The 24,230-nt window shown below is 33.1% G+C and overlaps 1 protein-coding gene across 1 annotated transcript; it reads left to right on the forward strand.

The window, feature by feature from the left end:
* Positions 1–46: 46 nt before the first annotated feature.
* Positions 47–22,969, forward strand: LOC126734548 (O-acyltransferase like protein-like). The gene is made up of 12 exons (XM_050438230.1): positions 47–209; positions 8,209–8,360; positions 8,419–8,657; positions 17,968–18,180; positions 18,237–18,324; positions 18,390–18,556; positions 18,858–19,026; positions 19,082–19,275; positions 19,334–19,484; positions 22,309–22,501; positions 22,552–22,694; positions 22,756–22,969. Exons 1-12 carry the CDS (start codon positions 134–136, stop codon positions 22,921–22,923), a joined length of 1,953 nt encoding a protein of 650 aa, XP_050294187.1. The 5' UTR covers positions 47–133; the 3' UTR covers positions 22,924–22,969.
* Positions 22,970–24,230: the final 1,261 nt, after the last annotated feature.

Raw genomic sequence — 24,230 nt, forward strand, 5'->3', positions numbered from 1 at the left:
TGTCCATGTTTGGTGAAAATAACACATTGATGCAACCGTAATTAGACAATTAAACGTATTTAACAGTGAAAATAAGTAATCGGCTAGTTTACGTAAAATATCAAATTCCATTAAAAGTTAAACGCATGTCGATATGAACTACCATTTAGTTATATTTTTAATTATTTTTTGTTATAATGGGAGTTGTGTTAAGGGCGCAGAAGTTACCGGTAAGTTTACACCCTCCTATATAGTAAAAATCCTCATTATTTCGCATCGTTTCACCCCTTTTAGCACTTTAAAATTCCCAAATATCACTTTTTTTTTCGAGTCCGTATCTTTGGAACTTATAAGAGATATAAGAATCGTTAGAACTATAAAGAACTGCAATCATAAATTCCTCGCAATGTTCCATCATATCCAAACGATTTTTATTGAAATTAAAGTGAAATAAATGGCACTTGGCTAGAATATACTGATTAATGCAAAGACAATCTTAACTTTTAAAATTTCAGTTTTTCTACACTAACATATTCATTGAATTTACACTTTCTACCCAGTCAAGTAACGCATTATAGGTGCGTGATGGGGCGTAAAATGTTGATTTGTTCTTAAATTATGACTACGAAAGTTTTCCCGGTACACAAGATATGACTAAATTATCCACAATCTTATAAATTAGAATCCAGTTAGCTCTCTTAATACATTGATTTACATCAAGCCAGTGCAAGTTTTTTGAAGGTGGTAGACAATTATACAGTGAAAACATCTTGTCGAACTTGCATTGTCTTATTTATTTAATGTAACACGACGTTTCGGTTGGTAAGTATCTCCAACCGTTATCAAGTGTAAACTGACAGCAAACTACTATTCTATAGGCTTATATACTAGATGTGTGCAGCGATGTGGAAAGCCTCAACGCCTCTCTCTAGATCCTACACTGTCCTGAGAGTAGAGGCCTCCAGATGCTGGGTACATCGACGCTTGGCTGGCTGAAGATCCCCTGATTCTGTGAAATGAAAACTGCCTCTTCCGCCAGTGCTGTTCCTTGTGTAGAATCTTGGCTTCTGACCAATGGATATTGTGTCCATTATGCCACGCGTGCTCTGCTATTCCGGATTTGGAAACCTCTCCTCTTTGGGTCCAGCTGCGATGTTCTTTCGCTCTGACTTCTAGGGGGCGCTTCGTTTCTTCTATGTATGAGTCACCGCACTCACATGGGATCTGGTAGACGCAATTTTTGGTATCCAACAGGCCATCTGGTTTGGTCTTTGATACCACGCTTCTGATAGTGGTGCTAGATCTAAAGGCAGTTCTAATATTGTACTTGCTGGCAATGCGTCGGATTTGTTCCGATGTACCCCTAATGTAAGGTATGGGTAGAAGTCTGGTTGTCGTGGTGGCCTCGTCTCTGATTTGATTTGGACGCGTCCTTTGGATGGTCCTACTTATTAGCTTCTTTGGATATCCATTCTGTTGTAGGTCTTTGTAGATGGTATCCACTTCAGTCTTGAGATCCTCGTCGCTTCTACAGATGGTTCGAGCTCTATTGTAGAGGGATCTTATGATGCCTACTTTGGTGGTTGCAGGATGGTTGGACTCATAGTGAAGATACTGGCCCGTGTGTGTTGGTTTCCTATAAACTGAAGTTCGTAGATTTTTAACGAGGACATCTAGGAAAGGTAGAGCTGAGTCCTTCTCTGATTCCATCGTGAACTTGATTGTTGGTCCGATGTTGTTGCGGTGAAACAGAAAATCCTGAAGTGCTTTTTCCTCTTTGTCCCAGATGATGAAGGTGTCGTCCACATATCGAAGCCAGAGCTTGGGTTTGCAATGGGAGGCATCTATTGCATGTTCCTCGAACCATTCCATGAAGATGTTCGCTATTACTGGGGAAAGAGATGAACCCATCGGAAGTCCTTCGTCTTGGGCGTAGAATCTATCCTTGACTTGAAAGTAAGAATTACGAAGACAGATCTCCAAAAGTTCCATCACCCCGTCCAGAGGCAGTGTGGTCCGAGTTGAGAAAGCTGCATCCTTGCTTAGTTTGTCTCGGATGATGTTAAGAGACTCTCCTATGGGTACATTGGTGTAGAGACTTTCGACATCAAAACTCACCAATCTGTCATTGGTCTCGACTTCGATCCCTCCAAGAAGGTCTACAAAGTGGGCAGAGTTTCGCACGAAAGACGCTGCATTTCCTTGGATCGGTCTAATGATCTCCAAAAGGAATTTCGATAGTTCTGATGTCGGCGAATTTCTAGAGCTCGTGATGGGCCGCAGAGGCATTTGCTCCTTATGAATCTTGGGTAGTCCGTATAGGTGTGGAGGTTTGCTATAATGTGGTGTCAGCCTAGAGCGTGCCGCATCCGACAATGTTGAGGAGTACTTCTTAAGTGCTTTGTAAATTCGACATTCTATGGTTGTCGTCGGATCCTTAGATAGTAGCCTGTATTCGCCTTTGTTCAAAACTTCCTCAACCTTGTTTTCGTAGGTTTCCAGGGCCATGACCACAGTTGCATTGCCCTTATCTCCAGGAAGAATTTTGATGTTCTTTTCGCTTTTGAGATTCCTGAGAGCTAACTCCTCTTCTTTGCTGATGTTCTGCGAAGGTTTCTGTTTTTTAAGTGAGCCCAGAGGAACCCTTACCTCGTGTCGAAGTTCATCGGCCTCAGGACGTGGTAGGTGGAGTGATTCTACTGAAGATACTATGTCTATAAAGGATGGTTTTGAGGATATGGCGAAGTTTAGTCCTCTGCTTAACACCTTTTGTTCAGCATCGGTGAGGGTTCTTTTTGACACATTAATGATGGTGGCGGGGAGGTTAGAGGTTGGTGCTGGTTGATTCCTGTTGGTTCGTCTGGATTTAAGGTTTATAAATAAGACAGTGTAAAATATTAAACATACTTTGTATAGAAGTATAGCTGCCAAAATATGCATTATCCTATTCTGTTGTATTTGAAGTTTCTAAATATCTGTTTTTCTACAAGAAAATAACAATAAAGAAGCATATTAAAAGTGGGGAAAAATTATGCTACACTAACAATTTGTAATACCTACTCGGAACTGTAAATATTTAACGCTAGAAACAAGATTAATATCATTTATATTATATTAAGTTTGAAACCTAAGGAAAATCTCTGACAAAGTATCTAAGAACCAATCATTCATGTAATAAACTAAGTTTTAATTCAAAACCTGTATCAGAAACCAATGTAAAGTGAATGTCATTAACATAAATACCATCCACACACTTTCTCTGATGGTATTTTATGCTTTACCTTCGTACAATGACAACTTTGTCTCAAAAAAATCACTTATCCAGTCTAAGGTAGTAGTACTATTTCAATCATATAGAGTAAGTTTCTGAAGGAGTACATTTTTGTCAAAAGCATGCAGGATTTTGCCTATCAGTGGTATTGGTACTATATCGCTATTTTTTAAGCTACATAGAAATTTCCCACAGATCAGTGAAGTATTAACAAGATACAAAAGTGGGAACCCTATTACAGAAAAGAAGTCCTTTATTGTAAACTGTATAGAGAGAAACTCGACAGCGATGCCACATTTAATAGATTTCTACTTTTCTAGTATATTTGAATATTTTTTTCAAATTATTTTAGCACCTAGATTATTCTTAGTACATTTTAAACTACAACATTTTGCCTTAAATAATTACTCAAAATACCAGTAAAAAGAAGAAATAAAGTAATTTGTTTATTATTGGCAACTAAATATCTTGATTTCTAGTAACTATAATGTATTGTAATTATTGTTGTATAGGATACTGTAATGGTTTTTTAAGTATTTTTTTAAAAATGATTAAAATGCATGCACAAAATATCAAGGTACTGACTTTTTTCTTACTGGTAGTGCCTGGAAGAAATAAAATTATTTGTCTCTTATTGGCAAGTAAATATCTTGATTTCTTGTGGCTAGCATGTTGTAATTACTGATTTCTAGGATACTTCACTAGAAATTGAGGTATTGATATTTTTATGACTGGAGTACCTGGAAGGAATAAAATAATTTGTTTCTTATCGACAACTGTATACCTTAAATTCTTGTGCTTAAAATATATCTAGGATACTCTAAGGGCTTTTTCCAAGCATTCTATGAAAAAATTTATTGAAATCCATACACTAAAAATGAAGATATTGACATTTTTTTCACTGGAGTGCCTGGAAGAAATAAAATAATTTATTTCATATTGCCAACTGAATATCTTGATTTCAAGTACCTAAATTATTATAATTATTGATTTCCAGGATATTCCAAGAGTTCTTTAAGCAACTACTAAAGAAATTATCGAAAGTCATACATTAGAAATCATAGTGAAATTTTTCTTACTGGAGTGTCTGGAAGAAATTAAAATATTTGTCTTTTATTGGCAACTGAGTAGAATTTTAATGGCTAAAATGTGGTTATTATTGATTTCAAGGATACTCCAATGGCTCTCTAAGTAACTACTGAAAAAACTATTAAAATCCATACACTCAAAATCAAGATATTGAAATTTTTGTCACTTGAGTGCCTGGAAGCAATAAAATAATTTGTCTCTTATTGGCAAGTAAATATCATCCTAATTTTAGTGGCTAAAAAAATTGTAATTATTGATTTCTGAAAACTCTAAGGTTATTTCAAGAAGTTCTGAAAAAATTATGAAAATCCATACTTACAAAAATCTAACAGTTCATAGATTTTAAGAAATAGTCCGTTGAAATAAACTCTAAATCACAGGTCTCAAGATTTTTGAGACCTGTGATTTAGAGTTTTACTGAAATGAAGTCAGAGGATTACACGTGTTTCGTCCATACTAGGCATCATCAGATCAAACAGAAACAAAAAGCTTTATAAAAACTTCCAAGCTAAACCTAATTTACACTAAAAACTAGCTTGTAATTTCAGTGTAAATTAGGTTTAGCTGGTAAGTTTTTATAAAGCTTTCACAATAAAAAGAATACAATCCTAAACTCGTATTCCATTGGATCCATAGAACATTGAAAGACTTTTTACTGTATGGATTTTAATAATTTTTGCAAAAAATGCTTGAAAATCCCTTATAGTATCTCAGCAGATATCAATAATTACAACATTTTAGCTATTTAACATCAAGATATTCAGTTGCCAATAAGAGACAAATTATTTTATTTCTTCCAGGCACAGAGTAGAAAGCAGTAAGAAAAAAGTCAATATCTTGATATTTAGTGCATGGATTTTAATAATTTTCTTAAGAAATACTTAAAAAGCCATTAGAGTATCCTATAAATTAATAATTACAACACATTAGCCACTAAAAATGAAGATATTTAGTTGCCAATAAGAAATAAATTATATTTCTTCCAGGAACTCCAGTGAGAAACATGTCAATATCTTCATGTTTAGTATATTGATTTCAATAATTTTTTCAGAAATTGCTTGAAAAAAGCCCTTAGAGTATCCTATAGATATCAATAATAATTATAAAATTTTAACCACAAAAAATTAAGATATACAGTTGTCGGTAAGAAACAAATTATTTCATTTTTTCCAGGCACTCCAGTGAGAAAAGTCAATATCTTGATATTTAGTGCATGAATTTTAATAATTTTTTTAAAAGATATTTAAAAATCCATTAGAGTATCTTTTTCTTCTTAGTCATATCTTCATTCCTGAAGAGTTGTGACGTCATGTCTATGAACACTGATGGGTCGATTGTCTCCACAATTAGAGAGTATCTTATAAATCAATAATTACAACATATAAGCTACTAGAAATCAAGATATTTAGTTGCCACCCGTTGCAAAAGCAATTTTAACGCTGTTTTAAAAATCCATGTTTTCAGCATTGTACAATAAAAAGAATACAAATCGGAAATAGATATCCTAAACTGATATTCCATTGGATGCAATGAATATTTCACCTTAATTCCAAAATTTCAAACCTACAAGTAAAAGAGAAAGAACTACATTTGTTAAGAACATCTTTGGAAAAGGAAAACCATGATCTTGCTGTCAATCTAAATGATGTCCAAGAAACATCGCCAGAAACATACAACAAGACAGCTCCGGCCCCACTTTTTTCAGCGACAAGTTCCACCGTGATGCTCACGGTGACACAACTGAGTTTTTAAAGATTTAATTTTTTTTGAAATCTCCTCACTCTCAACATTAAAATGCTTAGATATTTTATTTATCTCATCAGACTTTCTATTTCTATCTCTATACTCTTTTTTTTGCAAATCCCACAATGCAGGGGCTGCGTGAAACAGCTCTATAAGTTCTAAAACTTTATTTTTGGTCCACATTTTACCTATAAATAAACATTAATTTATAAAATAGAAATCAAAATACAAATAAAGTAGATATATACAAAATAAACAAAATATACTAATAGCTACTTACCTACAGCAAATTTTTAATACTATCTATGCTTAACTATATCCTATATCTGTATCTGATGTACCTATATATCTGAATACCGAAAAAAAATCAACACAATTATATCAGTTTTGCCACATACGGTCCACACTGGCCGATGTTACCCATTTTAGGCGGGAAACACGCAACAACCAACATTCTTTGATGTTTATGCCGTCGTCGCTTTGTCCGATGTTGCAAAGTTGCCGCCACAATAACAACATCGAGAATCGCTTTGTAGCCGACGATTATCGTCCGGTCTGGACTAAGCTTAAATGAATTAAATTCAGTGAATAAAGACTTAATAGTAAATCTGACTTCCATTGGGAAAGAAAATGCTGCCCTTAAACTTAGTAAAAAATTCGCTTCAGAGGGATGTTACAGCTGTAGAAAGTTTAAATAAGGAAGTTATACTTATTGGAGATGGGCCATATAGGTCATAGGGAATTGGAAAGGGACAATTTTTCACATGTTTTGACAATCGTCCCAAGTTGCTCCTGGTTTCTGGTTCCAATAACAGCGTTTGTCAAAAGCATATATGTTCAAACATCAATTGAACCATTTTTATTTCTTTCCTTTTAAAAGGTTTTGTGCCTTTTCGTCACTTCAAGTGTGTCGCACATGTTCGACTTTCTCTTCTTGCTCTCTTGAAAATATCACAGAACAAAAAAAGGGACGCAACCCTTGGGTGGCAAATATACCTACTTTTTAAGAGGTTTGACAAAAATGTAAAATAACATAAAAGAATTCTCTTTAGGACTCTCTCTCAGTTTAGATCTCCGAACTTAACAATTCTTCTTTCCAACTCTCGTCAAGAAACGCTCATTAATTTCTCTCTATTTAAATTAGTCTTTTATTTGTATATCCTATTTATAATCAAAGGTGTTGTTACACTTTAAGGCATTGTACATAGGCTGTTGAATAATCTAGAATATATATTAATTTAAATATATAAAGTCAACAGGCCTTTTCTTTTCCTTCACCTACCTATGGAGTTTACTCTGGAAGAAATAAAGATTTTCTCCGTCGATGTTTATGGTGTGCCGTGTCATATCGAAACAATATACGTCAACAGTTTGATGATATCTATAATGTCCGAATCTTTCTGAAACCTGGGTGTACCAATTTGGAACTTACTAGGTCTTCTTCGTCAATGGTTCATGACTTTCCAACTAATTATAATTTAAATAATGTTATTTTATTAAATAGTTTCATCTTATGTGGGCCTTAACTTTAATATTTTATATCATAGCAACCTATCTCTTTTTAGAACTTTTCATAATAATAACATTGATCTGTTGATGCTTATGATTTTGGTCCTGACTTGGCTAGGTTGTTGCATATACATATCACAACTTAGGCATCACTCTGCTGTGAATTCTATTAATAACAGCTCTTCTTCTATTGATGAGTGCGCTTTTTTTAGAGTAAATTTACGCTCTGATCTGGTCTCCATCTTCCTGCTAATTTCTAGAATCTATTAGAAAAAAAATATAATGACTTATATATTTTCTTAGAAGAATTAAAATTTCCTCATTTAGTTTGCATTAGGTACGGAACATTGGCTGAAGCTTCATTAATCAATTTATTTATTTAACTACACTATTCTTTCTAAATTTAGCAGATCTAGTTTTATTCATGGAGGGACACTGCTATTAGTGAGCAGGAAGGTGGAGGATATTTTGACTTCTAATTAACAACTTTAGTGTAGACAATTTTTTTTGTCCATAACACCTATACACTCATCAATATTTCTATTGAAGTATTTTGCTTTTTCTTTTCTAATCATTCCAGTAATCCAATTCAATCAATTAAACAAACTTTTTTATAGGCAAACAATATGCTAGCATCCCGGAAGTTTTCTTCCAAGATAACTTCGACAATTGCATGATGCGCGAGGACGAGGCTTTTTACTGCGCTTTAACTTACGAAGTGGAACCTATAGACAAGGAAACACCTTCTGAAACCTGGGAAATCATTAAGGTAAACACTGCTCATCATCAAAAACGTTCTTCGTTCGGAACTAATAATTTCCCCAAAGAATTTAAGCAAAAAGGATACGAACTACAGGCACGAGCGTATAAGGCGTTGGATCTGCGTGCCGAAATTCTGTTCTGGAATTAATAAAACGCACAACGAGGACCCGAAACTTAGGGAGGGTCTGAAACGGTGCTACGACGCGAAGTTTCGGAAATTCGGCTTGAACGGGACGATCACCGAAGTGGATTGCGTCACCAACGAGCCCAAATACCCGTTTGATTCGGTGGATTATTTCGCCGCGTAAGTTTTTATACCAAATAGAATAAAACAATTATTTTATAAATCTAGATGAACCTGACTTTGACTTCGAACTCGTTTTCATCTACTTTTGGCCAACTTAATCAGTGATTGAGTCAAATTTTTGATGTTCTCAATGGCACTTATAAAATTGTACAACTTTCTTAGAAATTAAGATAAAGTCTTTGGTGTGGTACTCCATTGCAGCTTTTTTTACAACTAAAACGATGATTTATTCAGTTTTTCTATTGTATTTCGAAAGTATGACGTATGTGATCAACTTCCAATGAAACTTCTCAAAATCACGTCTGAAATAGTGAACATACGTGTTTCATTTAAATTATATTGATGTTCACTTGCTTTTTCAGGGCATTTTATGGCAAAACTTCGTTCTTTTAAGTGGAAATAATTACATTTTTAAATTCTACGTAAATATCTAAGAATTTTGATGGGTCACATGATATATTTTGATTAAGAAATTTTAGCTCTATGAGTTTTGGAAGTTAATTAGAGGCGATGGTCAGGTGTTTTTATTTTGGAAATTTTTCACTCTAAGTACATACGTCAGGTGAGCCGTGAAACTTCTTGGAACTTTACGTAGAATGTAAAAATGTTTAAGGGAAAATTTCTTAAACGTCAATTTTCTCTTTTTTTCATGGAATAATTGCTTCATTTTAAAAAACTATTATGAAAAGGTGATAAAATAGGTGTCCAATGATTTTATTATAAGAAGTTGTATTCTAATTTTCAGAGATCTAGCTCTCTTGGTTCCAGAGATATGAGCATTTTGCCTCTAGGAATTTCAATATTTTTAAGGAAAAATTTCTTCAACTTCCACGAATAATTTCTTCATTTCAAACAAATTTCTGGACAAAATGCTGAAATAGGTGTCCAATGATTTTATTATAAGAAGTTGTGTTCCAATTTTCAGAGCTCTAGCTCTCTTGGTTCTAGAGATATGAGCATTTTGCCTCTAGGGATTTAAATAATTTTAAGGCAAAATTTCTTCAACTTCCAGGAATAATTTCTTCATTTTAAACAAATTTCTGGACAAAATCCTGAAATAGGCGTCCAATGATTTTATTATAAGAAGTTGTGTTCCAATTTTCAGAGCTCTAGCTCTCTTGGTTCCAGAGATATGAGCATTTTGCCTCTAGGGATTTAAATATTTTTAAGGAAAAATTTCTTCAACTTTCAGGAATAATTTCTTCATTTTAAACAAATTTCTGGACAAAATGCTGAAATAGGTGTTCAATGATTTTATTATAAGAAGTTGTATTCCAATTTTCAGAGCTCTAGCTCTCTTGGTTCCAGAGATATGAGCATTTTGCCTCTAAGGATTTAAATATTTTTAAGGAAAAATTTGTTCAACTTTCAGGAATAATTTCTTCATTTTAGACAAATTTCTGGACAAAATCCTGAAATAGGTGTCCAATGATTTTATTATAAGAAGTTGTATTTCAATTTTCAGAGCTCTAGCTCTTTTGGTTCCAGAGATATGAGCATTTTGCCTCTAGGGATTTAAATATTTTTAAGGAAAAATTTCTTCAACTTTCAGGAATAATTTCTTCATTTTAAACAAATTTCTGGATAAAATGCTGAAATAGGTGTTCTATGATTTTATTATAAGAAATTGTATTCCAATTTTCAGAGCTCTAGCTCTCTTGGTTCCAGAGATATGAGCATTTTGCCTCTAGGGATTTAAATAATTTTAAGGCAAAATTTCTTCAACTTCCAGGAATAATTTCTTCATTTCAAACAAATTTCTGGACAAAATCCTGAAATAGGTGTTTAATGATTTTATTATAAGAAGTCGTATTCCATATTTCAGAGCTCTAGCTCTCTTGGTTCCAGAGATATGAGCATTTTGCCTTTAGGGATTTAAATATTTTTAAGGAAAAATTTGTTCAACTTTCAGGAATAATTTCTTCATTTTAGACAAATTTTTGGACAAAATCCTGAAATAGGTGTCCAATGATTTTATTATAAGAAGTTGTATTCCAATTTTCAGAGCTCTAGCTCTCTTGGTTCCAGAGATATGAGCATTTTGCCTTTAGGGATTTAAATATTTTTAAGGAAAAATTTGTTCAAATTTCAGGAATAATTTCTTCATTTCAAACAAATTTCTGGATAAAATCCTGAAATAGGTGTCCAATGATTTTATTATAAGAAGTTGTATTCTAATTTTCAGAGATCTAGCTCTCTTGGTTCCAGAGATATGAGCATTTTGCCTCTAGAGATTTAAATATTTTTGAGGAAAAATTTCTTCAACTTTCAGGAATAATTTTTTCATTTTAAACAAATTTCTGGACAAAATGCTGAAATAGGTGTCCAATGATTTTATTATAAGAAGTTGTATTCCAATTTTCAGAGCTCTAGCTCTCTTGGTTCCAGAGATATGAGCATTTTGCCTCTAGGGATTTAAATATTTTTAAGGAAAAATTTGTTCAACTTTCAGGAATAATTTCTTCATTTTAGACAAATTTCTGGACAAAATCCTGAAATAGGTGTCCAATGATTTTATTATAAGAAGTTGTATTCTAATTTTCAGAGATCTGGCTCTCTTGGTTCCAGAGATATGAGCATTTTGCCTCTAGGAATTTCAATATTTTTAAGGAAAAATTTCTTCAACTTCCACGAATAATTTCTTCATTTCAAACAAATTTCTGGACAAAATGCTGAAATAGGTGTCCAATGATTTTATTATAAGAAGTTGTGTTCCAATTTTCAGAGCTCTAGCTCTCTTGGTTCTAGAGATATGAGCATTTTGCCTCTAGGGATTTAAATAATTTTAAGGCAAAATTTCTTCAACTTCCAGGAATAATTTCTTCATTTTAAACAAATTTCTGGACAAAATCCTGAAATAGGCGTCCAATGATTTTATTATAAGAAGTTGTGTTCCAATTTTCAGAGCTCTAGCTCTCTTGGTTCCAGAGATATGAGCATTTTGCCTCTAGGGATTTAAATATTTTTAAGGAAAAATTTCTTCAACTTTCAGGAATAATTTCTTCATTTTAAACAAATTTCTGGACAAAATGCTGAAATAGGTGTTCAATGATTTTATTATAAGAAGTTGTATTCCAATTTTCAGAGCTCTAGCTCTCTTGGTTCCAGAGATATGAGCATTTTGCCTCTAAGGATTTAAATATTTTTAAGGAAAAATTTGTTCAACTTTCAGGAATAATTTCTTCATTTTAGACAAATTTCTGGACAAAATGCTAAAATAGGTGTCCAATGATTTTATTATAAGAAGTTGGATTTCAATTTTTAGAGCTCTAGTTCTCTTAGTTCCAGAGATATGAGCATTTTGCCTCTAGGGATTTCAATATTTTTAAGGAAAAATTTCTTTAACTTTCAGGAACAATTTCTTCATTTTAAACAAATTTTTGGACAAAATGCTGAAATAGGTGTCCAATGATTTTATTATAAGAAGTTGTGTTCCAATTTTCAGAGCTCTAGCTCTCTTGGTTCCAGAGATATGAGCATTTTGCCTCTAGGGATTTAAATAATTTTAAGGCAAAATTTCTTCAACTTCCAGGAATAATTTCTTCATTTTAAACAAATTTCTGGACAAAATCCTGAAATAGGCGTCCAATGATTTTATTATAAGAAGTTGTGTTCCAATTTTCAGAGCTCTAGCTCTCTTGGTTCCAGAGATATGAGCATTTTGCCTCTAGGGATTTAAATATTTTTAAGGAAAAATTTCTTCAACTTTCAGGAATAATTTCTTCATTTTAAACAAATTTCTGGACAAAATGCTGAAATAGGTGTTCAATGATTTTATTATAAGAAGTTGTATTCCAATTTTCAGAGCTCTAGCTCTCTTGGTTCCAGAGATATGAGCATTTTGCCTCTAAGGATTTAAATATTTTTAAGGAAAAATTTGTTCAACTTTCAGGAATAATTTCTTCATTTTACACAAATTTCTGGACAAAATGCTAAAATAGGTGTCCAATGATTTTATTATAAGAAGTTGGATTTCAATTTTTAGAGCTCTAGTTCTCTTAGTTCCAGAGATATGAGCATTTTGCCTCTAGGGATTTCAATATTTTTAAGGAAAAATTTCTTTAACTTTCAGGAACAATTTCTTCATTTTAAACAAATTTTTGGACAAAATGCTGAAATAGGTGTCCAATGATTTTATTATAAGAAGTTGTGTTCCAATTTTCAGAGCTCTAGCTCTCTTGGTTCCAGAGATATGAGCATTTTGCCTCTAGAGATTTAAATATTTTTAAGGAAAAATTTCTTCAACTTCCAGGAATAATTTTTTCATTTTAAACAAATTTTTGGACAAAATGCTAAAATAGGTGTCCAATGATTTTATTATAAGTTGGATTTCAATTTTCAGAGCTCTAGCTCTCTTGGTTCCAGAGATATGACCTTTTTGCCTCTAGGGATTTAAATATTTTTAAGGAAAAATTTCTTCAAATTCCAGGAATAATTTTTTCATTTTAAACAAATTTCTGGACAAAATGCTGAAATAGGTGTCCAATGATTTTATTATAAGAAGTTGTATTTCAATTTTCAGAGTTCTAGCTCTCTTGGTTCTAGAGATATGAGCATTTTGCCTCTAGAGATTTAAATATTTTTAAGGAAAATTGTCTTCAACTTCCAGGAATAATTTCTTCATTTTTAACAAATTTCTGGACAAAATTCTGAAATAGGTGTCCAATAATTTTATTATAAGAAGTTGTGTTCCAATTTTCAGAGCTCTAGCTCTCTTGGTTCCAGAGATATGACCATTTTGCCTCTAGGGATTTCAATATTTTTAAGGAAAAATGTCTTCAACTTCCAGGAACAATTTCTTCATTTTAAACAAATTTCTGGACAAAATCCTGAAATAGGTGTCCAATGATTTTATTATAAGAAGTTGTGTTCCAATTTTCAGAGCTCTAGCTCTCTTGGTTCTAGAGATATGAGCATTTTGCCTCTAGAGATTTAAATATTTTTAAGGAAAATTTCTTCAACTTTCAGGAACAATTTCTTCATTTTAAACAAATTTCTGGACAAAATCCTGAAATAGGTATCCAATGATTTTATTATAAGAAGTTGCGTTTCAATTTTCAGAGCTCTAACTCTCTTGGTTCCAGAAATATGAGCATTTTGCCTTTAGGAATTTAAATATTTTTAAGGAAAAATTTCTTCAACTTCCAGGAACAATTTCTTTATTTTAAACAAATTTCTGGACAAAATGCTGAAATAGGTGTCCAATGATTTTATTATAAGAAGTTGTGTTCCAATTTTCAGAGCTCTAGCTCTCTTGGTTCTAGAGATATGAGCATTTTGCCTCTAGAGATTTAAATATTTTTTTAGGAAAAATTTTTTCAACTTCCAGGAATAATTTCTTCATTTTAAACAAATTTCTGGACAAAATGCTGAAATAGGTGTCCAATGATTTTATTATAAGAAGTTGTATTTCAATTTTCAAAGATCTAGCTCTCTTGGTTCCAGAGATATGAGTATTTTGCCTCTAGGGATTTGAATATTTTTAAGGAAAAATTTCTTCAACTTCCAGGAATATTTTTTTAATTTTTTACAAATTTCTGGACAAAATGCTGAAATAGGTGTCCAATGATTTTATTATAAGAAGTTGTATTCCAATTTTTAGAGCTTTAGCTCTCTTGGTTCCAGAGATATGACCATTTTGCCTCTAGGGATTTAAATATTTTTAAGGAAAAATTTCTTCAACTTCCAGGAATAATTTCTTCATTTTAAACAAATTTCTGGACAAAATGCTGAAATAGGTGTCCAATGATTTTATTATAAGAAGTTGTATTTCAATTTTCAGAGCTAATAATATAGCTAAGTTTAATATTTTAGGAAATTAAATTTTCTATCTTTAATAATCCAAGCTTTAAACGTTGATATATTTTGCCTTTTTAATTTTGGAGTTTTGTAACTAACAAACAAATAAATATATAGAAAAGAACAATATAGATTCTTAAAGGGAATTTAATGCCCCACAAAACAAGTATCTTAACGTTTTTACATAAAATCACTCTTTCAAAAGTTATTCACAATTTTAGTAACAGTAAATATTATAAATAACTTTTGAAAGAGTGATTTTATGTAAAAACGTTAATACAAGTTTTTTGTAAAAAATTAAATTCCGTTTAAGAATCTACATATTCTTCTTTTCTATATATTTATTTGTTTCGTTAGTTTCAAAATTCCAAAATAATCGATTTTTATGGCCCAGTTTAATAAGCATCAAAAATCACGTAAAACTCATTTTTTCTAACTAAAACGATGCTGTATTCAGGTTTTTTAATATTATTTACTCCTATCCCAAAATCATAAAAACTTTTGATTTTTAAGAGTTCAAGAGAAACCCATCAACATGATACTCATTTCCAGCTAACTTTTTTCCAACTAAAACGATGGTTTCATCAGTTTTGTATGATCGTTCACTCCCAACCGAATACGATACCGTGAAACGGGGTTAAATTGATCATTTCGTTTGTAAATTTGCTTGTAACTCTTTTGATAACTGCGTATCGATATTAAAATTAATCATAAATGATTGTGTATGGATGCCGTAAAAGGATTTTGCAATCGTATCTGCTCTAAATCTAAAGTTGTTTAAAAAAATGCCAAAATAAGGTGTGATTAATTTCATACCAAAAGGGGGGTGACTTTGATCAGTGCCATATAATTGTATTCTTCTTGCAATACCTTAAAATGTATTATGAACAATTTAACCCCCGCTTAAGTTCATCAATCCGTTTAAATGTTACAGATAATTCTAGGTTTTGGGGTGAAATTGATCAGTCATAAAATTCATTGCAGTTTTTTAATACTTTATTAAAAACACTTATTTAAAAATACAAAAACTTAAAAAAGACATTCAAAAAGTAAAGAAACAAATCTTCAATTAATAGATAGAAGCAGTAATGCGTATAGTAAGGATTTACATCTCCTTAATATCTACTGCTTTTTTGAATTCATAAATGATTTGACCTTTGACGCATTCAGCGGCAGGTTCTGGCAAAATAGCAATTATATCTGCCAACTCTATAGAAAACTTGTCCCCTTCTTGTACTTTAAAAACAGTTTTTCTTCCATCGACAGATTTTAGTCCCAGAACTTCGAATTCGTTTTCATTGAAATTTTGAACTGTAGCTATGTAACGATAGCTAACACTTTTTTGCATGCCCCCCAATACTTTAACCAATAAAAATGTCCCAATTTTGACTCACTTTCAAATATTCAATTTCTTCGTTTTCCTGCAACTGGATAAATAGATCGTCGGCGGTCATGTCATCGTCGGAATTATCATTTGTTATAGACTCTTCAACGTCGCTGTCTGAACTGTTGGAATCATTTTGGTCTGTCACACTTTTCCCTGGCTGAACATCAAGTTTTGTTCTCTTCTTATTTCGTCTTGTTGGAGCATTTGAAAATCTCTGTTGTCGTAAGTAATTTACCAACACGTTCTGCGCTTGGTCTTGATTAAAATCTTCTCTAGGCAGCTTGTCTAATACTCGGTTTGGATTTAAAGGGACTATGCCACTTGCTTCAAAAGGAGAAATAAGATTTCGTTAAACCGCATGAGGTATTTTATCTTTGGATAGTTTACTATCCATTGTCACCAAGGTTTTTTTGCAACAAATGTGGGAAATCTTTTTTGTCAATTGATGAATATGTCGGATACGTATTTTTCCATTCTAGCAAGACTTCTCTCCAGGCCATTTTAAAAAACCCTACGTCCAACGGCTGACATAAATGTGTCGCGTTCTTTGGAAGGCATACAAATTCAATGTTATGTTCTTCACACAGTCTAATAACTTCTTCTGTGAAATGTGAGGCTAAGGTATCGCCTATTAAAATTTTTCGCCCTTGCTGTCTTTTGACATGTGGAAAAAACGCAGACCGAAACCAGTCATTAAAAGTTTCGGCGTCCATCCACCCATGTGACGTTCGGTTGTATCGTGATCCAGCTGCACAGCATCCATCTATGCAACAAGGTTCTAATTTTGGTCCTTGTTCAGTCCACTGCGCCCACATTTTTTCTGCTCGATAAATTACATATGGTGGCAAAAGAAGTCCTGCTGCAGAACCACCCATCATCACTGAGGTTGCAGATTTAGTAAAATTGCACACTCGTTCAGGGTATTTTATTCCACGGGAATATATTAGTTTTTTGCGCTCAGGGTCGTCAAGCAAATTAGTTTCATCATAAATATATATGTTGCACGATGCATTTAAAGTTGTTTTAAGGTTTTCAAAATATTCAGTTAATGTTTGCCTGGAAACATCAGCACAAGCCCTTTTAATATTAGCTGCAAGCCTTTGAGTTATTGCATTGTTATGTCTTTTTGACAGCGAAAATACCCAATAGGTACCGGGTAAATTGTCCTTAAATTTTGCCACTGAACGACCTTGGGTATCTAGCAGGTTTTTTGCCATAATATGCCTTAAATCTGTTAAATTAAGAGGAATCCCCCATTCGCCACAAATAGCAACACATTTAAGAAATGATTGGTCTTCATTGGAGCTAAAAACGGTTTGCCCGCCGTTACTTTTAACATGACGACCATGGTATCTATTATTTAAAGTCCCGTAAGAAATCTTGAACCATTTTGCAGCTTTCCGTAAACTCCACACCCTTCATTTATGACCTTTTCTAACGATTTTTCTATGGACTCTTGACCGTAGTCTTTGTGCCTTCGTGCCCCAACTTTTTTCTTATAAACTCTCAGCATTATGTCAATATTCTAAAACCAAAAATATTATTATTACTAGTAGTACTATACCCTTAAAATTATATAAGCTTTACAATCTGCTGATCAATTTCACCTCATTCAGTTGATCAATTTGACCCCATCCAATAAATCTTAAAATTTGATAAAATCCGGCAACGCCGCAAACTTCATTTTGAGGTTATAAAAATACAAGATATTCAGGATACTAAATATACCAGGCACATATCCACAATTTGCATGTATTTTTAAATAGCAGTCAAATTTTGGGAGGTTATATTTTTGTCTAAATATTACTTATATGTTTGAGAGCCGCAAACTCCAAAAAAAACGTTTAACTGACAAAAAACATGTACATGGATCACTAGCTACACCACAGAACACAAATATAGGTACACCATTACTGAATAGGATTTTTTATTACCGAACGGAAAAAATCGGCACTTAATATGCGCGGGAAATTTAAATGTAAAATATATTGATATGTTGATCAAAGTCGTCCCGCGAAATCAAATTCACCCCATTTCACGGTAATCAACTTCTTTAAAAACTATAATAAATCCACTTTGGCATTACCTGAATCACTTATATTTACCAACCGAGTTTTTTAGAATCCTGTTTTCAAGCTATATAATATTCGTCCTACTCGCGACCATTTACGAGGGGTTCGCCCGTTACAAAACTCCAGAGGTGTATCAAAGATTGATGGGAAGCAGATGTGGAAAATTCGTGGCGGCTTTTTCGATTACCCGTAACTGGATCAGACTTAAAACGGTCAATAGTACCCCGGAGATTGAGAGGTTGAGACATATACAAGGGATCCGGTGAGTGAAATTTGATTTACCACATATATTATGAGAACTGATCAAGTTTCTTGCAGCGTGTATAATACGGCTTTGGTGATCCTGTGCCACACCCTTTTAGGATTCGTCGGGGCTCCTGTGGCCAACACAAGATTCACCGAAACAGTAATAAATAAATAAACTAAAAGTGGCTTTTTCGGATGATCTGTAAAAGAAATTCTTGGTTTCAGATGCACCTGAAGAATGCCAGAGTGTTTTTCTCCAGCGGGCCACTTTGCGTCGCCACATTTTTCTTAATATCCACGTTTCTTCTCAGCACCAGCATCTTCGATTATATGAAGGAAAAAACGCTGAATATTAAGACTATTTTGTTTATATTCGTCAACAGGTTGTTCAGGTAAAGTCGATTGAAGTTTATTAAAAAGTCATTGGCAGGCAACTTTTTTTCAACTTAAATGATGGTGTGTGTGTGTGTGAATTCAGTTTTTTTTTGGTACCGTTTACTCATATCATTCTCATTCCTTTAAATATTAAGGCTGTGTCAGCTGCATATGAAATAACTTCACTTCATCAATTTTTATGTTAGGTAAATAATTTATGTACATATGTAAAAAATAAAATAGGTCCAAGAATTGTACCTTGTGGTACGCCATAAACCCATTTTTACTAATCTATTCAATGTTAAATGCGATTTTCAGGTTAACCCCCACAGTTTTCGCGGTGGTACTCTTCCACGCGACCTTACTGCGCCATCTAGGCAGCGGACCAAACTGGCACCAATTCGTAACGGCAGAATTCCTAAAATGTCGCAAAAACGGCTGGTTAAACATACTTTACATTAACAACTGGGTGGACCCACAAAATATGGTTTGGTTTTTACGCTGTTCTTATTGAGTTTTTGCCTAAACAATTAACCTTCCAGTGCCTACCGGTAACGTGGTATTTGGCTTTGGACACTCAGTACTTCTTGGCAACACTGTTCTTCTTATGGTTTATCAAAAGTTACGAAAAGTACGCGTGGTACATCATAGGGAGCGCCGTGGCTTGTAACGTTATCGGAACGTTTATTCATAACTATTATTATGATTTTACCGCCTTGGTTTTGCCTACACCAGAGTAAGTGAAATTGAAAGGAATAAATTTGAGTAAACTGATGTGTATTTTTGTATTTTAGAGCCTACTTTGGTATTAAAGACCTCTTCACCAATGTCCAGTTTCATACGCAGATGTGTAGTTTAATTGGTAACACCGGAGCACCATTGATGGGCATCGCTTTTGGGTATTATTACCATAAGAACAAGCATGTGCGTTACTATACCACCAAAGTAAGTTTTAAGTGTTTGAGGATGGCTTTAAGTAAACCAAAACTTTCTTTAAAATAACAATAAACCCTTTGATATGCTACTTTTTACTAACTGAAACGATGGTCTAGTCAGTTTTTTTATAGCGTTAATCCCTGGTTTGTGAACAATAAAAGATGCAGAATGCAGCATAAAAGATAAATGTTTGTAAAATAATAAATAATCAAAAAAATCACTGTAATTGTTAAAAATTTTGTTACACCTTCAAACTTGGTGTAAAAATTAAAGATAATAAAATACACGATATATCTCAGAGACACGCGTTTTTTTCAGGGGATAAAGGGGATAAAGGGGTTTTACAAATAAAATTTTTCATTTAATGTACTTTCTTATGAAATCATTTTTAATTGTGTTCCAGGCATTTAAAATACTTTTTAAAGATTTTAACGTATTTTTTATTAGAGCGAAGCTCTAATGGAGGGGCTATCCCGCAGGGGAGTTTTCGCACAAAATTCGGACCCGTCGGATAAAAATGTTTATAACTTTAATCGTGTTTGGGGTAGAGAAATAGTGTTTAACTTTTTACAATCTAGAAATATGAGGCTACAATCTGATTATTAACAAATTTTGATTTGTTGTTTTTGTTTAGGAGTAGGATGCCTTTAAAGTGAAAAAATGTTTTCTCTTCAATGTTGGTCAAGGGGAGTCGATAAAGGTCGTAGTGGTTTTTTTGAATTTAATAAATTTAACGGATCGATTACAGCTCATATGGACCTTATCCCTATAATTTTTGGTTATTTTCAAAATACGGGAAATATTTTTTTTTAACGTCCAAAGTTTCAGACTTGTGTGATTAACGGTATCTTTCCTGAAATAATGACTCACAGAAGATATGTCCGCCTCATCGAGAACTACAATTTTTATTAAGGGTTTTTAAAGAAAAAATGTTTTTTTCTGAAAGAAAAATCAAAAAAACCTAAAAAAAATATTTTTTTTAGTTTTTTCTGTGTAAAATTTTTCTGAGCCAAAATTTAAAAAAAAAATCATTTGGATTAATTAAACCTCCATTCTTTCCGAATAAAACGGCGTATTAAGTTTACTGCTATCACTTATACAGGATGAGCGCTGTTCAGTCGAAAATACCGTTTTTCACACTTCTTTTTCCAGTGTTAATAACTTTTTAGTGGCGCCACCTAGAGCCTAATGACTTATAGACGGTTTAAAGCCTGTAATAAGGAGATTCTTTTCCAATATCAACAGTACTTCTAAGTAAAACCGTTTTTGACTTATGAATTTTATAACATTTTTTTACTTTGGAAATTAGTTATGCGCACCCTGTATGTGATAGATGAACCAAAACCAATCGAGCCAATGCGCCATTCATTTTACTACAACATACTAAAATTTCATTTGTTCGCTATTCTTACAAGTACCCTAAAAGTGATTTTTTTCCAAAAAAGTACCAAGTGCGAAAAATCGCTAAAAATCACCCTGCACACTGGGATATTCTCAAAGCAATCCACGGCCGCGTTTCCATGGCAACGAAAACGGTGATTTTCGCCGAAAAAAGCCCCTTTTTATAGTCGAAATTAAACTATTAAAACCGATTAGAATCGGTCCAGAATTGATGTTAATCTGTTCCTGAGGCTTTATACTATTTTTCCATGTACAAATCATAAGGTAAAAACCTTTTTTTATACCCTAAAACAACGTGTGAAAATGGTCGATTTTGACGTCTACGCGCGATTTTAATGCCGACTTTTACGACGGTTTTGACAACATGGCGTCAACGTGTATGAATCGGCTCGGACTTGCTTCCTAATTTTATTGATAAAATGCTTAAAATAGCTCAAAACTGGCAAAAATTGGTATGGAAATATTCAAGAGACTCTGGACAATCCGAATATGTGCATATCTTTTACCAAATCATCTTCTTTCAGTCGTGATAATTGGGCAAAGTTTTGACGTTTTATAATTTGCCGTGTGTTATCATAATATTGACGCGACACAGTGGTCTATACAAGGCATTTTGCTAGACAAAAATTACAATACAGTGGGTTCTAATGATAAAAAAGAATCTAATTGGGATTTAACAAGTGTATTATTACTTTATGTGAGATTATTTATATTTTTTTGTTATTTGTCCGATTTGAATGAAATTTATTAATTTTTAGCAAATTTTTAAAATATTGCGTTTTAAGGTCCGATGATTGTAATATGGGTCCGATTTGATTGAAACTTTGAATTTGAAGTTTATGTGACAAACTATTATTGATTTGTTATAAATTTTAAAAAAAATCAAGGTTAAGTTTTGAAAAATTGTACATAAGCCTTTAAGTGCTCCAGTCCTATTATGTATTAAAGCATTCTTAAATTAGAGCGGAACTCTTATCACATCATGGTTCTCTAAAGCATGATACCCCAAAAACCGTAAACTCAAAACTTGAATAGTATTTTAAAAAATTTCTACTGATCAAAATCAAGGAAAATTTCTGCTGGTCCCAACTGATCAACTCGTACTTGTCTTTAATATTTTATAGCCGTTCTAGGTCGTTTAGGACACTTTAAAGTTATGAAAGAATTATTTGAGGCCCAATCTAAATTATTAGATCTATTACCTATTATTTAATCAATCCATAGGATATCCATTATTAATCCTTGAACATTTCGACTTAGTTGGACCAGTACTGTATGTATTGTCCACTGGAAGATGTGTGCTATGTGGGTAAAACCTTAGACATGCAGGTACTCCTTTCCAGCGATTTTTTCGAACTAGAACGCTGGCATAATCAGTTTTTTACTATCGTTTAATCTGATCTTGAAAAAACAATTTTTTAAAAAATTTCAGGCACGAATAGCAGTTTGGTGGTTAAGTACCTTCGTATTGGGATTCGGCCTGGTCCTAATTCCTGGATTTATTATATTAAATGATTCGGTGGAACACGACAGATTTTGGGCTTCGGTTTACGTGGGTTTATCCAGGGCCGTATTCGGATTTGTCATTGGCACCGGTCTGATCGGATTCACCGAGGGGATCGGATGTAAGTAATCACGGAAGATTTAATAAAATTTCATTAAAAAAAAAATCCAGGGTTGGCTCTGCGGGTGGTTCAGTGGGGTCCCACCTACGTACTGGGGCGTCTCAGTTTCAGCGCTTACTTGATTCACATGTCGATTGTCTTAATCAGACCGTCCTTGGCCAGGTTCCCTATACATCTGTCCGATTTCCAAGTGGTGAGTTGTATATGTATAGGCATTTTTATACAGCATGTTTTCTCGTTTTTCTATATTTCAGGTGTTGGGATTTTTTGGAGATTTGGCAATAGTGTACATCGCTTCCACGCTGCTCACTCTGTGCCTCGAGATGCCCATTTCCGAGCTGCAAAAGCAACTGTTGAACCCGAAAGGGCTCATGGACCAATCAGCGAAGGCGGATGAGAAAAAGGAGGAAAAAAATGATTAATTTTGTATTTCTTTTTAAATAAATATAAAAAATTACATTTAGAAAATTACAGGCGTTTGTGTTGATCCATTACACCTCAATTGAAATTAACAAATTTCGTGAAAAGTCTTCACATTTCTCTTTGGTATTTGTTAAAACTTAAAGAAGTTAAAAACAGTAGTAATTTGATTTCTTAAGCAGCCAAGTCTAGGCATTAATATTTAAAATGTAAATTTTCAAAATGGCGGACGGACTCGTGACGTCATTTTGATATTCAAGTAATTTACCAAAGACAAAATGTAATGTAATGTTATGTAAATTTGGGAATATTAAACCTTTCGTGCGATGTACTTTTTTAATGTAACATAGACAGACCCGTGAGCGCCGAATTTCCGCAATACCGCTCTAGAAAGTTATATTGAAGGTATGTCGCTATGAGACATTAATGTAATATTATTGAACTTATTATTAATTTGTATATTAGAGCAATATGTCACGAATGCGTAACAACGTAACTCTTAGTGACTGAATTTAATAATAGACGAATGGTTGAATATGAATCTATACAAAATATTTAAGCTATTATAGGACACTAAACACACAAAGTGGCTTATTTAACTTTTTTAATAAAGTTCTAACATGTAACAACAAAAATTTTGTTATTGGGAAAGTAGCATTATTGTGATGGTTGCTCGGTATGTTTCAGCCACTGTGCCATATCAAAGTCTTTTCAGGAGTACTTAGTTGTATTAAAGTTGTATAGCTTAGTTGTATAAAATGTATTAAAATTAGATGCACAATTTTCTACTAAAATGTTTTTTCAGTACTATAGCAATTAAACAAAGTAACACTCTTAGATATGAGATATTCAACAAAAAAAGCCCAAAAATTTGGTATGGCAAAAAAAAACAAAATGGCTACATGTTAAGTACGAACATTATGGCAGTTAATTGTTTAAAAGCCGCCATATTGTTAGGCTCAGCACTCTGCAATATTGTAAGTACATAGCGATAATGATGTCATTTTACTATACACATCATATTCCAATAATTATTAAGAGCGAAGTAACTCTTATATTAGGACGTCCTTTTTTCGCTGAATTTCGGACCTCTTAATACCTAAATTTAGGTTCTCTATGGCGATTTTTTTTCTGGTTTTCTGCGTTATACGTACGAAGGATAAGAGAATGTGCTGGCAAAAAAAAAATATCCGCTCCTCTCGAATATAGAAAAAACTGAAAAACGAGAAAAAATTGTTTTTTTCTTAGGACATTTTTGATTGTCGATTCCTTTGCGTCGTTATGGTTTTGCCTAATTTTTTAAAAGTCA

This window comes from Anthonomus grandis, chromosome 3 (assembly GCF_022605725.1).
Source record: "Anthonomus grandis grandis chromosome 3, icAntGran1.3, whole genome shotgun sequence".
In the NCBI taxonomy this organism is placed as follows: domain Eukaryota; kingdom Metazoa; phylum Arthropoda; class Insecta; order Coleoptera; family Curculionidae; genus Anthonomus; species Anthonomus grandis.